This window comes from Vicugna pacos, chromosome 8, assembly GCF_048564905.1.
Source record: "Vicugna pacos chromosome 8, VicPac4, whole genome shotgun sequence".
Lineage (NCBI taxonomy): Eukaryota > Metazoa > Chordata > Mammalia > Artiodactyla > Camelidae > Vicugna > Vicugna pacos.
Genome location: NC_132994.1, coordinates 58,636,958 through 58,649,717, shown reverse-complemented (window position 1 = coordinate 58,649,717; position 12,760 = coordinate 58,636,958). Strand labels below are relative to the sequence as shown.

The following is a 12,760-nucleotide window of genomic DNA, read 5'->3' as shown; positions in this document are numbered from 1 at the left end:
CGTCTGGGAGGGAGCGCGCACGAACGCGCACGGCAAATCCCGCCCATTTTCCCGTTGCTCAGAGACAGCGAGTCAACTACGGGTTCCCAGCAGGGACAACCTCAGTGAGTCCGTCTCGTAGGCTTTAGAGCCCAGAGGAGGCTGAACGGCTCCGTAATTACGCTGCATATGGCAATAGCGCTCTCTGCTGGCTACTGGCAGGCAGGAGGAGAGACTATTTCTTTGTTTCCAACCTCGACTCCCCTTTTGCGGCTGAAGAACGGGTAGAAAGGGAAAAGCAAGAAGAAAATAATGCTTGCTGATTGGGAGAAAGGGTAAAGGCGTGAATTGCCTTTGGCATCCTTCAGGAATTGTCACTTACAGTTCCTCAGATTATACTAATATCTATATATATATAATAGAAACCTTTCCTTTACTTTAGAAACTTTTTTTCTTTTAAGAAACTTTAAATCACGCCCTTCTGTGCTGACACATTGGATAAAATAACCAGACTCCTTTTCAACTTAAATGCTAGGAGAGTTAACCTTAAAGAAAATTGAACTTTTGCTCTGAGCTGGGTAATGTATACACTAGTGAATGAATGATTTGGAGATACTGTTTCTGGAGAGTGATGAACGATCTGCAAAGTGTTTGACAGTTCTTATCTTGTCAATGCACAAAGGAGGCGTTCAGGTAATGCTTCTTGCTCAGTGCTACCAACTCCTACTGTTGTAGGTAGGCATCATCAACTTTTTCTTCTAACATCGGTGACATCTATTCTTTTTCTCTCCTCTCCATCCCATACCGTCATCTTTCAGGACTTTACACTTTACCTCCAAAAACCTCCATCTTTATTCCTTTATTTCATCTCAGTCCCCAGGTTTGAGAGTTCTTCTTAAAACTAGTTTTCACTGAAATCACATCATCTCCAAGAAATAAGATCTCAAGCTCTGAAATGTCCCTGTGCCTCCTATTCCCTAATCAACCATCCACCTTACCCTTACCCCCAATCTCAGCAGAACCCCTTCTGTGTTCTTGTATTATCTCCATTCCACATCCTTTGTTTACCCCTGTTTGCAGAGTACACCACCTTACTCAAGGGGCTGCCTTTCTTACCCCACAGGAAACTCAGCTCTATATTCTCCCCAATTTCAGCAAAACATTCATTACCACTTGAGAACATATGTGCTAAAGACTGAATATTTTTGTCTCCCCCAAATTCATAGGTTGAAACCTGATGCCCCAGGTGATGATATTAGCCTGTGGGGCCCTTGGCGGATGATTAGGTCATGAAGGCAGAGCTCCATGAATGAGGTTAATACCCTTATAAAAAAAGACCCCAGAGAACCAGCTTGCTTTTCCACCATGAGAGAATACAGTGAGAAATCAGCAGTCTGCAAACCGGAAGAAGGCTCCCACCAGAACCTGACCATGCTGGCACCTGAACTTCCAGCTTTCAGAACTGTGAGAAATAGATTTCTGTCATTTATGAGCTGCCCAGTCTGTGGTGTTTTGTTATAGCAACCTCAACAAGCAAAGCAGGCATGGTTTCTCTCTCCTTCTCTATTCCCACCATCCAATCAGATTGGTAGAGAAATAGAGTGGAATAACCGTAAATGTCATCTCTCTGTCCTTATGACTTCTCATTTATTCTTTTCCTATTACTTCTTGATTCTCAGTGGTGGTGGTTCTTAAAGTTCACCCCAGAAGCTCAAAAAAAAAAAAATCTAGGTCCCACCCCTGGGCATTCAGATTTAATTGTTCTGCATTGGATCTTAAGTATGGGTGTTTTTAAAAGGTCTTCGGGATATGTTGATGGCACAGCCACAGTTGTGGGCCAGTGCCCTAGTGAAACACCAGGACACAGCTGAGGTTTCAAGCCTTCCCCACAATCTTCAAGTCAGACCCTCTGCCCAGATGACTTGGTCAGAAACTGCACTTTCTCCTACTGAAATCAGGTTCACCAGATATGAACTATTTCACTTCCCCTAGGCTGCAACGAAGTAATACCTAACTACACATGCACTTGAAAAAAGTGTATATGCGGCTATAGTCTGGTAGAGTGTTCTCTAAATATCAGTTAGTTCAAATTGCTTACGGGTAATGTTTAAGTCTTCTGTGTCCTTCCTGATGTTCTACCTTGTCAATTGATTACTGAGAGAGGAATGTCAAAACCTTTCATTATGACTGGATTTGTTTCTCCTTTTATTTCTAGCAGGCTTCGCTTCATGTATTTCGATGCTCTGTAACTGGTGGCATACGCATTTATAACTGAAGCTTCCTGATGAAATGACACTTTAATCATTATGAAATGTGTCTTTTATCCCTGTCATTACTCCTTGCCCTGAAATCTGCTTGAGTTTTCTTATATTAATACACCTAATCCAGCTCTCTGATGCTTACTGTTTGCATGATATATCTTTTCCCACTTTTTTATATTATCTATTTGTAAAAATATTTAAATGTTTTAAATACTAAATCTTTAAATATTTAAAGTGGGGTTCTTGTTAGTAATTTGATTTGGGTTTTTGAAAAAAAATTGCGTTCCACAATCCCTGTTTCAGTTTGGAGTACTAAAATCTTTATATTTGTTGTAACTGTTGATGTTTTGAGGTTTAGGTCTACTACCTCATTATTGTTTTTCATTTTGTCCCATCTGTTTTTGTTCACTTTTTGTCTTTTTGGACATCTTTTGGATTAACTGAATATTTTATGATCCCATTTGATTTCCTTTGTTGGCTTATTAGCCAAAATTTTGTTCTTCTATTTTTCTGGATGTCTTACATTTTATAGTATACATCTTTAAATTATCACAGTGTACTTCAAGTGATAATATATAACTTCATATATATTATAAAATCTTATAAGAGTATACATGATATGATTTGCCAGATTGGTCTCTTTGTTACTTTCAAGAACAATTTTGGATTTATCTATTGTATGTTGTTTATTTTCTAATTTATTGCTTTCTGCCTTTATCCTTATTAAATTATTTTTGTTTTCATTAGTTTTATTTTTAAGTTCTTGTGTTTGCTATTTGAAGTACATCTATTATTTATTTTTAAATAAGAAATGTATTTTCAGCTGTCAATTCAATTTGTCATGCACTACAAATCTGGTAATATAATATGGGTTTTAATAGGTAGTATTCTGACTGTTGTTCATTTATAAATAGTTTGCAAAACTTCAGCTTAAATTGCCTTATTTGACCCAAGAACTTTTTATGAAGTAACTTTAAATATATTTTCAACTGGTTAGTTATTTGTTTAGCTTTGACATTCTTATTAATTTTTGCTGTATTTGCACCTTGGTTAGAAGAATCAGTTTTTATATTTTTAAGTATGTCATATATATTTAAATACCTTATATTTATAGTTTATAAATGCTATATTTTTATATAGCTGCATGCTAACAATCCTGATAGAGTTACTAACAAAATGAAATTGTAGAATGGTATAGATCAGTAAGGAATTAAAAAGACTGTCCAAACCAACTCTCACAAGATCTATATCTTTACACATAGCAATATGCAATGTTTACTTAAAAGAAGCATACGTAACCAAGGCTCTTTGGTGTCTTAGAAATGTCATCCTTCCTCCTTGTCAGTTGAGGAGGGAGAGTCCAGGTTGACCAAGGAGGCTAGATTTCACAGGCCAGACACCTTGGAAGGGAGAGCTGCAAAGCAAGAGCGCTCGGAGATCTATGAAGGGTCTTTGACTGAGTCATGGTTAGCGTAACATCTTTACACATCTTTACAGGAAAGGAGCTACTTGAAAGGTTCACACAGAAGATTCATACAGAACTGAGAATAGTTGCTTTTCCCAACAGACGGGGTAGAAAGTCTCTTAAAAAGGGCATACTTTGACAATGTTCTAGAGGATGAATCAGAACAAGAATACACAAAAGTGTTCATCTGTTATGGCTACGGGGGGGAAAGGGGGTAGGAAAAGATAAATTCGGGAGTTTGGGATTTGCAAATGTTAACCACTATATATAAAAGTATATAAAAAAATTTCTTCTATATGACACAGGGAACTATATTCAATATCTTGTAATAACCTTTAATGAAAAAGAATATGAAAACAAATATGTGCGTGTGTGTGTAGATAGATATATATATCTACACACACACACACATGACTGGGACATTATGTGGTACACCAGAAATCGACACATTGTATCCAACTATACTTCAATTTTAAAAAATCTTTAAAAGGGGGGAGGTGTCTGTTGGTTTGTTTTTCTTTTTTTTTTCTTTTCTTTTTTTTTTTAAATGATCTTCTCTTAGAAAAATCCTGAGAGGCAAATCAGAAGAATGTCTCCCTTCTTTCCCTGGGCACAGCAAAGACCTGCTTCCTGTAGCTACAGCAATTTCTGTTGCAACCATGAGTGCAATGGGTTGAATGTTTGTGCCCCCAACAATTCATGTTTTGGAAATCCCAACCTCCAATGTGATAGTAGTAGGAGATGGGACCTCTGGGAAGTGATGATTAGGTCATGGGGATGGAGCGCCATGAATGGGATTAGTGCCCTTATAAAAGGAACCCTAGAAAGCTCTTTGGCTTTCCTTCCACTATGTGAGGATACAAAGACAAGTCTGTAACTCAGAAGAGGTCTCTCACCAGAACGTGAACATATTGGTACCCTGATCTCAGACTTCCAGCCTCCAGAACTATGAGAAATACATTTCTTTTGCATGTAAACTACCCAGTCTAGGTATTTTGTTACAGCAGCTGAAACAGACTAAGACAATGAGTCAACCAGCTTGAGGAAAGAGTTCAAGACTTTGAGAATGGTGGAAAGACAATGTTTCCAAAGCACCAAAGGGGCATCTCGTAGAGCACTCAGAAAAGTTTTGTCTTAGTAATGGGGCCAAAAATACCCCTTCAGTGAGGTCTAAAATGGTTCCATCTAAGAAAGCTGAATAGAAAGCACAAAGAAGCAACTATTTCCAAATAATTTAACTGCTCCCCAGAATAAAATTTAAGAATATTTATGGGAAGATAAAAATATTCAGCATCCAACAAGATAAAATACACGTCTGGTATCCATCAACAACAAAAAATCACAAACCTTCCAAAGATGCAGGAAAATACGACCCATATTGAAGGTGTATGTGTTTGTGGGAGGCTGGGTCAGAGCAGTCCACCCTGGTACAGGCAATAAAGCATGTTTTATCTCTAAATAATTTAAAAATAAGAATAAAACATACTAAACATTGTTGCTGTTTATTAACACTAAGAACCAGTGATTCTAAACAAAGACAGTGAAAAAATATTCCCCCCTTCAGAGTGAGCTATTTCCAAGGATCTGCACCCTTTTGTCACACCACTGTATCACTCACTAGAATAGAATCTCTTAAGGGTGCTAAATCTTGGTTATCTTTGTATATGAATTCTTAATGCAGTACATGTAGAGTAATAGATACCAACCATCTATTTGTTGAACGAAGGTAAATTGGGTTTTCTCCTGTGCTTTCATGTGGAGAAAGCCCCAATGACTTGAAAATTCCAAGTGTGGAAATTCATGATACCAACCATAAGTTGAATAATGCTTAAGAAAGTCAGTTTTCAACTGACTGTATTTATTTCCCTAATAAAGCACCAGTATAAGGCAGTCACACATAAAGTTTTTAAATGATATCAAATGGATGACTATTGGTAAGACAGGCAGATAAAAAGAAATGCACTGAATTAATATAAATTAATTGTCTTTCAAATAATTTCATGGCTATTTAGGAAGTCTAACTTAATGTAAATATAATTTTCTATTTCAATAATCTTAAGTGTAGAAACTATGATTATAGGATACTATGAGCACAGAGGATTTTTTTCTCCAACAAGAAATAAAGAAACCATGTAAAATAATTTCCATAGCATTTTTTATTTATTTGGTGGCCATATTACCATATTATCATATTATTTAATATTAAAATTTTCAATAAAACAGTATTAAAAATGCAAGTGCTCCATTTCTTCAGGTTGGTTATCAAACTATAGAATGACTCTTTTAATAATTCATTTACAACTTTTGTACTTAATTTATATTTTACATGAATGCAAAAAATAATTACATCCTCAAAGTTTATGCTGAAAAAGGAAATGGCTTTATAATAAGGAAAGCTGAATTCTAGTCTGATTGAGTGATTTTGGGCACATGTATTAACCTCCCTAAGCCTCATTTTTCCATGTTGTGTGAAAGAGTTAATAAAAGTTTCTCTGGCCATAAAACACTGTGATTGATTAAGATGTTGTATATGAAAGAACTCTGTAAAACTACTATTTAAAAATGAGTTAACATTAGTTCCATGTATATTTCCTAATGTGTGACAAAATTAAAATGAAATGAAATGTTTATTCAAGAATCCCTGCCTTAGAACTTAGTATTATAATTTCTATTAGACATAAATTTCACCCATACTGAAGTCAGTTGAAAGAACAGATATTTGTGTTTGAAATTGAGATACTCACTGAATAAGATAAAACTAAATAAAAATGGTTGATAAATAACTGTGGCATGACAGTAGATAATCAACTTTTTGGTCATTGCATCATTAGAAGGCATAATCTTCTAAATATGATCTCAAAAATCTCAGCAACACATAATACTATTGTAATTACAGTAAATGTATACATTGCGATGAGAAAAATGGTCTTTTCAAAGTGTTCTGGCACCATGCATTTTATAATAGTAAATTTTTTTCCAAGAGACACAGCATCACACAGGTAGAGAGGTTTTACCTGGAAACCGAATAGGTGAATCTGAAGCCAAAATGCTACCACCTCTAGACTAATTCTTAATAAAACAGAGAGGATATAAATTACAGTGTAGATGGGCTTTTGAAGAATGCATTCTTGATTGATGCTTTTACATGCAGCATAAAGATGGAAAATAGCTCCAGGAACCAGGACAATCACTAGTTGTAATGCCCAGAACACCTAAAGTATGTCAGAAACATCTTAGTCAAATCAATCACCACGTAATGAAGAAATACACTAAAAAATTCCTTGATCTTCAAGAGAGGCTAATTTTAAAATTCTAAGTTTTGTAAGTTGTATAAACGATAAAAATAATATAATGAAGGTAGTAATGCTGAACATATCTCATTTAATTACTAAAATGTTTAAGACTTTAAACTTTTTTTTAAACTTTAAACACTTTAGCAATTGTGAAAAAGTAGTCATATTTTAGTGTCATTGCCTACTAATTACTAACAATGATGGAGTATTTTATTTTAGTGGCTATCCGGTTTCTATTTTCTAATTACAGGCCTGGAGTGTAACTCTAACATCAATAGATAATAGAATGCTAAACTTGGAAGAAACTCTCAACCAGCTCAAATTAATTTACTTGACATATACAGCTAATTTAAAAAACCCTAATTATTCTAGAAACAGTACCTGTTAAGATAGTCTTTGTCTTATTATGACATTATTCTCTATTTAAAAAGAAAACAATTTTATCCTCTGTTGAGTAAGTTTTGTATTTGTGCACACAGAAAAACTTACTTGTGGAGTGATTGGCCTGAACTGATTGTAACAGAAGAGGTTTATTTCTCTCCTGTCTGGATCACAACTGAAGTGCAAAGCCTCATTCCCATAGACTGCAAAGCCTAGCACGCCAAGGAAGAACATTCGGACTGAGCCAAAGAAAAGAGTGTGGAATTGACCGATCACGGTGGGAGGCTTCATCTGTTAGGTTTTAGGAGAAAAAAAGAAAACAAACATTAAAGGAGGACATTTTAAAGGATGCTTTCATTACCACATTTAAAAAATTTTAAGATCATAAAGTTTTGAAGCAAGATAGAAACTTAGAGGTCATCAAACCCAATTCAAATCCTGCATGATGAGATTTCCTACCCTTTTTACTATGAAGATATGAAGTAAAACAGTCAGACAAGAACTTGTTGCTAATCAAATGTGTAATTTTTGGAAATTTGTAAAAAGGTTTGAATTCAATTAATGTCCCCTACCCCTCTCATCCTTTTGCAATAAAATCAAGATAATCTTAGAACATCTAAGTGCCTTTTCGGGAAAATTAGATAACAAATCCAATATTAAACTCTGCACATTACCTTTACAACCAAATACTGTTTATTTAGTAGTCATTACATCTTATATTCTACTTCTCAATTATCTAATTGAGAGAGCGAGGTACTTTACAGCACCAGCAGCTACAAGTACTTCCTAAATTATTCTAGTTATAGTTTTAAATTTAGGATATTTTGAAGCATACGGTTCATATTTACATTGTTTTCCGTACACAAGACCTTATTCATCAGCACTCATGCAAATCAGGTTAAAATACACAGATAAGACTCATACGATAGCTGTTGTTGTTGTTTGTATAATACTTACACATCCTTCATAGAAGTTTTTGATGTAATTTAGAGACATGTCTCAGGAGAAGTTACCCCGGCATTCCTGTGGGTTAATTCTTGACCCACATTTCCAGTTTGCTTCCGCCAGAATCAAACTCATATTCTGTCATGACTTTTACAGCAGAAAGCACTTATCACTGCACAATTCTCTCCCCTCCTCCTTTTTGGTCTTTTTTTTTTTTTTTTCATAGATCTCTGGGGCCCCGGTTAACTTTCCTATCTCCCTCCCAAAACAAAACAAAAACAAAGAAACAAAAGCCTGGGCATGTGGTCAATGGAATAATCCCTTGACTTACACTGTCAGCATAGCCAGCCAGCCAGACGGGAGTGCCAGCAAAGCAGGAGGCCAGCCCGGCAAGGGCTCTGACTCTCAGTGCCTCTCAATTACCTCAGAATCGCCTGTATGTGAACCAGTGGATCCTTCAGCTTAGCGTTTTCTCTGAAATTTCAAGTTATATATATATATATATTTGGATTCCATTTAGGGATGTCTGAAAAGCTATGTACCTGGGAAGTATTCCTGATTCTTTCTTTTTTTTTCCGTGGAGTAAAACTGATTTCTGGGAAGTTCAAGAACTTGTTATGCTGACTATGATAGCCAGTACATCCTTGAATATTACTGACGTGTTGCTGTATCTGTATTTTTTGCTGAATGCTTACCACACACATGGAAAAATCTGCAGTTAGATCTAACCAAGATAAGACCAGGATCTAGCGCAAATCACGTGGACAAATCCATCGTCCCTTCCTTTTGTTCTTCAGTAGATACATCATCCACTAGAGGTCGTTTCGCGTGCTGGAGATGAGCTGGGGCCAAGACAGACAAGCAGCTGCCTTCTGACTGATAACTCTGCTTGCTGTCTTCAGCCACCTATGATGCCATACAGCCACTGGGGGATCAAACCTGCTTTCAGTTCACCTGCCTTTCTCATCTTTATTTTGTTTGGATCTGCGAAAGTTGTACTCTAGACAATTTCATTGCTCTCCTCAACAAGCAGAGATGTGACTGCGTAATGTATGTAATTATAAACAATAAGCAAGTGGCAGTGGCCTTGTTGAATGAGACTGCTGTACTAGATAGGAAAAAGTAAAAATAGGCAATATAATGACCTCCCAGAACTGCAAAGTAAGAGAAATTGGTGTATATTCTGATTTTCTCTAAAGCAGAATATCCATAATTCTCAAGTTGCATTTTGAAACAGGAAAAATTCTTGACTATTAGATTTATTCAATTAATGTCCCCTAGTCCCGTGATAGATTGTAAAATCACTGAAAATTCTTCACTCCTCCACATCCATGCCATTGGAATGTGAGTTCAGATCTTCCCATTTAGAGATGGAACCCAAGTTTGCTGTGAGACTCGCTTTGGCCAATGGGACATTAGCAACCACGAATCAAGTGGAGACTTGAAAAGCTCTTGCATGTTTGAGCTTTTCCATTCTTGTTGCTTTGGGAACTCTACAATCCCCACCATAATAAGCAGCCTGGGCTCTTCTCCAAAATGACAAGAAACATGTGCCTTCGTCACCCTAATCATTCCAGGCAGAGCCTGCCAACCACCAGACATGTGAGTGAAGTCATCCTAGATAATCCCCCTGGCAGCTGATCTGCCGACTGACCACACATGCATGTGAGAACCGTAATGGGCTTTGAGTGCATCTAATCTTTAAAACTACCTCTGCTCTCGCAGTCCCAAAGATTTTAAAAATGACCAGGACATCTCTATCAGTTTCCAGAGTAAATGGCCTAAAATTTGAGGCAAGCATACCAGTTTGCTTTCTCAAACTTGCTTAAAGCTTCTAACTTCAGATAGTGGGGTGGAGGCAAGCTCAGAATTACTGCTGCTACCCCTGCTGCTACTACCATAGACACACACGCAAATTGCTGACCCTTACCAGTCACTACTGCCTTCCAGTACTAATCTAAACCCTGGAAGTCATGTATGAGCTTTTGACAGATATTCTTGGTGTCCTAAAATTTCTGAAATTCAAGACATTTAAGACCTTTAAAAAAAAAAAGACCTTTGTGGTCTATGCAAGAAAGGGGATAAACCTCTAGTTTTGTGCAGAAACCAAGACAGGACTGAATAAAATAAAAGGGTAGAAAAGCCCTACTCATGACAGCTTACATATGAAAATCAATCCATACGTGCTTTTTATTGTGACTGTTCAGTAATCTGCTCTACATTAATATTTTAACATCGGATTATATATATTGCTCTAGAGCTATGCTTTTCTATGTGTTTGTGCTTATTCACCCATTTTTTTTCATTCACTCAGTAAATACTGAGCATCTCCAGTGTCAACTGCTGTGTAGGTTGTCATAAATGTGTGACTATGATGTGGCCCTGCCTTCATGGGTCTTACATAAGAGCATGTGTGCGTATGTGTGTGTTTGTGTGTGTGTGTGTATGTATGTATGTATATCTGTATATAGTTCATGTGTATATCGCTGAGAATTTGCTTTAAAAGAGGCATGATTTATGTTTTATCCTTCAGAGTAGGGTCACAAACTATCTTGGCTTATTTTATATCTGGCCAACAAGGAGAAATGATCTGTAAGTTTTGCACTGTTACAGTAATTTACCCTCCTCTACATGAGATAGCCACTGTTGATGGGATGGAATAGAGGTCAGTTTAGGGATTCACAACAGTATGCTTCACAGAAGGACAGCTGAGATAAGGCAATCTGGATAGCTGCCTCAATTCATAAATCACAACCCTTAACCAATTCGCATCTCATTGAAATCTCTGACCTGCCAAAATTGGGTTTGTGTTTCTGTATGAATAATTTATGTTTTCTGGAATGGAATTGGGTATGGCTTAGAAGAAAAGGTCAATAGCCAATGATGTTATTTTAAGCAAGTTATTTAACTTTTGGGTTGTGTTTCCACTTCTCCGAAAGGAATAAACTGGATTCTATGATTTCTAAGTAATTTCACAACTTACACGTTTTTCTGATTTTAAGTCTTATAACCATATTTAGAGCTATTGTGTTAGCTCTGAGATTTATTATCAGCAATTTGTATGATACCAGTAATTACTTAACCTAATGATTAAATTGAAGGCCTCATTTTCCTTCTTTATCAATGAGTTTGTTTCAAATATTCCTAAACTGCACTACATGGCTTCTAGTTATGTAATACATACGCCTTTTTTTTTTTTTCAGCTACTCCATCTGTGTAGCCAAGCTCTACTGGAGAACACAGTCTGTAAATCCAGAAGACCTGAGTATGTCTTTTGCTATCGTTATTGGTTGTTATTTAAATATTCCACATGAACTTCGAGTTTTAGTTTTTCCATTTGTAAAGTGGGGAAAATTATTCTTACCTAATAGAAATATTGTCATTAAATGAGACCATATGAGATAACATGGAGCACAGTGCTTGATACATAGTTGGTTTCTCAACAACTGTGATTTTGTTTGCTCTTGTTGTATCTCCATAACAAATGATGATATGATAGAAGGACGCAGTCATTCTGTTAAGTTTGAGAGGAAGCTGAACAGGTGAAAACTTGGGTTCTTGAATCAGCAAACATGGATTTGAATCATAGCTTGTCATGAAAATGCCGTGGGAAAATTACCTAACAACTCTAAACCTTAGTTTCCTCAGCCACTTGGAATCTGTTGAGCTCTCTGATCTGGAGATTTGTTTTCAGTATACTTGGGGAAAAAAATCAGCCATTATTGATTTCTTCAAATTTTTTTTTCCTTCATCTCTTGTTTTGGAACTCTTGTTTGGGACATACACACACTCACATATGTATGTATATAAGAATATATATGTATTTATATTAGACTGCTTGATACATTCCCAAACATACTCGATTCTCTCTATAAATCATTTTTCTCACTGTGTTTCATTGTAAATAGTTACTATGTTAATTTCACAGATCTTTTCTTTTACAGAATCTCATCTGAAGTTAATCTTGAGGGCATTTTTCATTTCTGATATTTTTATCCCTAGGACAGGGGTCAGTGAACTATTTATTGCCCGTGGATCAGCCATTCGTTTTGTAAGATGAGGTTTTACCGTGGCAATAGTCGTGCTCATTCACTTCTCTATTGTGTGTGGTTGCTTTTGTGCTGCAAGGTAAGAGTTGAATAGTTGCAACAGAGACCATGTGGCCCATAAGCCTAAAATATACCTCCAGGTAGCTGAGGTTTTCATCTTCACACGTGCCAGAAGATGGACTATATCTTAACTCTAAGATTCACATCAACTTCCCCAAAGTGTCTATGCTTCTTGACCCTTTTTGAATAGTCTACATATTCCAAAAGTTCTTCAAACATGGACAGTTCTCTTAAGAGTAATTTCTAGATAAACCTAAAGGTGCATTAGGATAATTCTTCAATTCACAGATTCTCCCAGTGTGGGACAGACTGCATCAAGTAAATCTG

General features: G+C 36.4%; 1 protein-coding gene across 1 annotated transcript; it reads right to left on the bottom strand.

The window, feature by feature from the left end:
* Nucleotides 1-6,521: 6,521 nt before the first annotated feature.
* Nucleotides 6,522-8,375, bottom strand: GJE1 (gap junction protein epsilon 1). The gene is made up of 3 exons (XM_031679848.2): nt 8,337-8,375; nt 7,488-7,670; nt 6,522-6,917 (listed from the first exon to the last, which is right to left on the bottom strand). Exons 1-3 carry the CDS (start codon nt 8,373-8,375, stop codon nt 6,522-6,524), a joined length of 618 nt encoding a protein of 205 aa, XP_031535708.1.
* Between the last annotated feature and the right edge of the window lie 4,385 nt (nt 8,376-12,760).

Bases quoted from the DNA above. Each gene is read 5' to 3' on its own strand.
- GJE1 (XM_031679848.2), bottom strand. From the start codon at position 8,375: ATGTCTCTAAATTACATCAAAAACTTCTATGAAGGATGT. The intron at 7,671-8,336 runs GTAAGTATTATA...AAAACCTAACAG, and splicing joins AAAACTTCTATGAAGGATGT to ATGAAGCCTCCCACCGTGAT. The intron at 6,918-7,487 runs GTAAGTTTTTCT...GACATACTTTAG, and splicing joins TCAGGCCAATCACTCCACAA to GTGTTCTGGGCATTACAACT.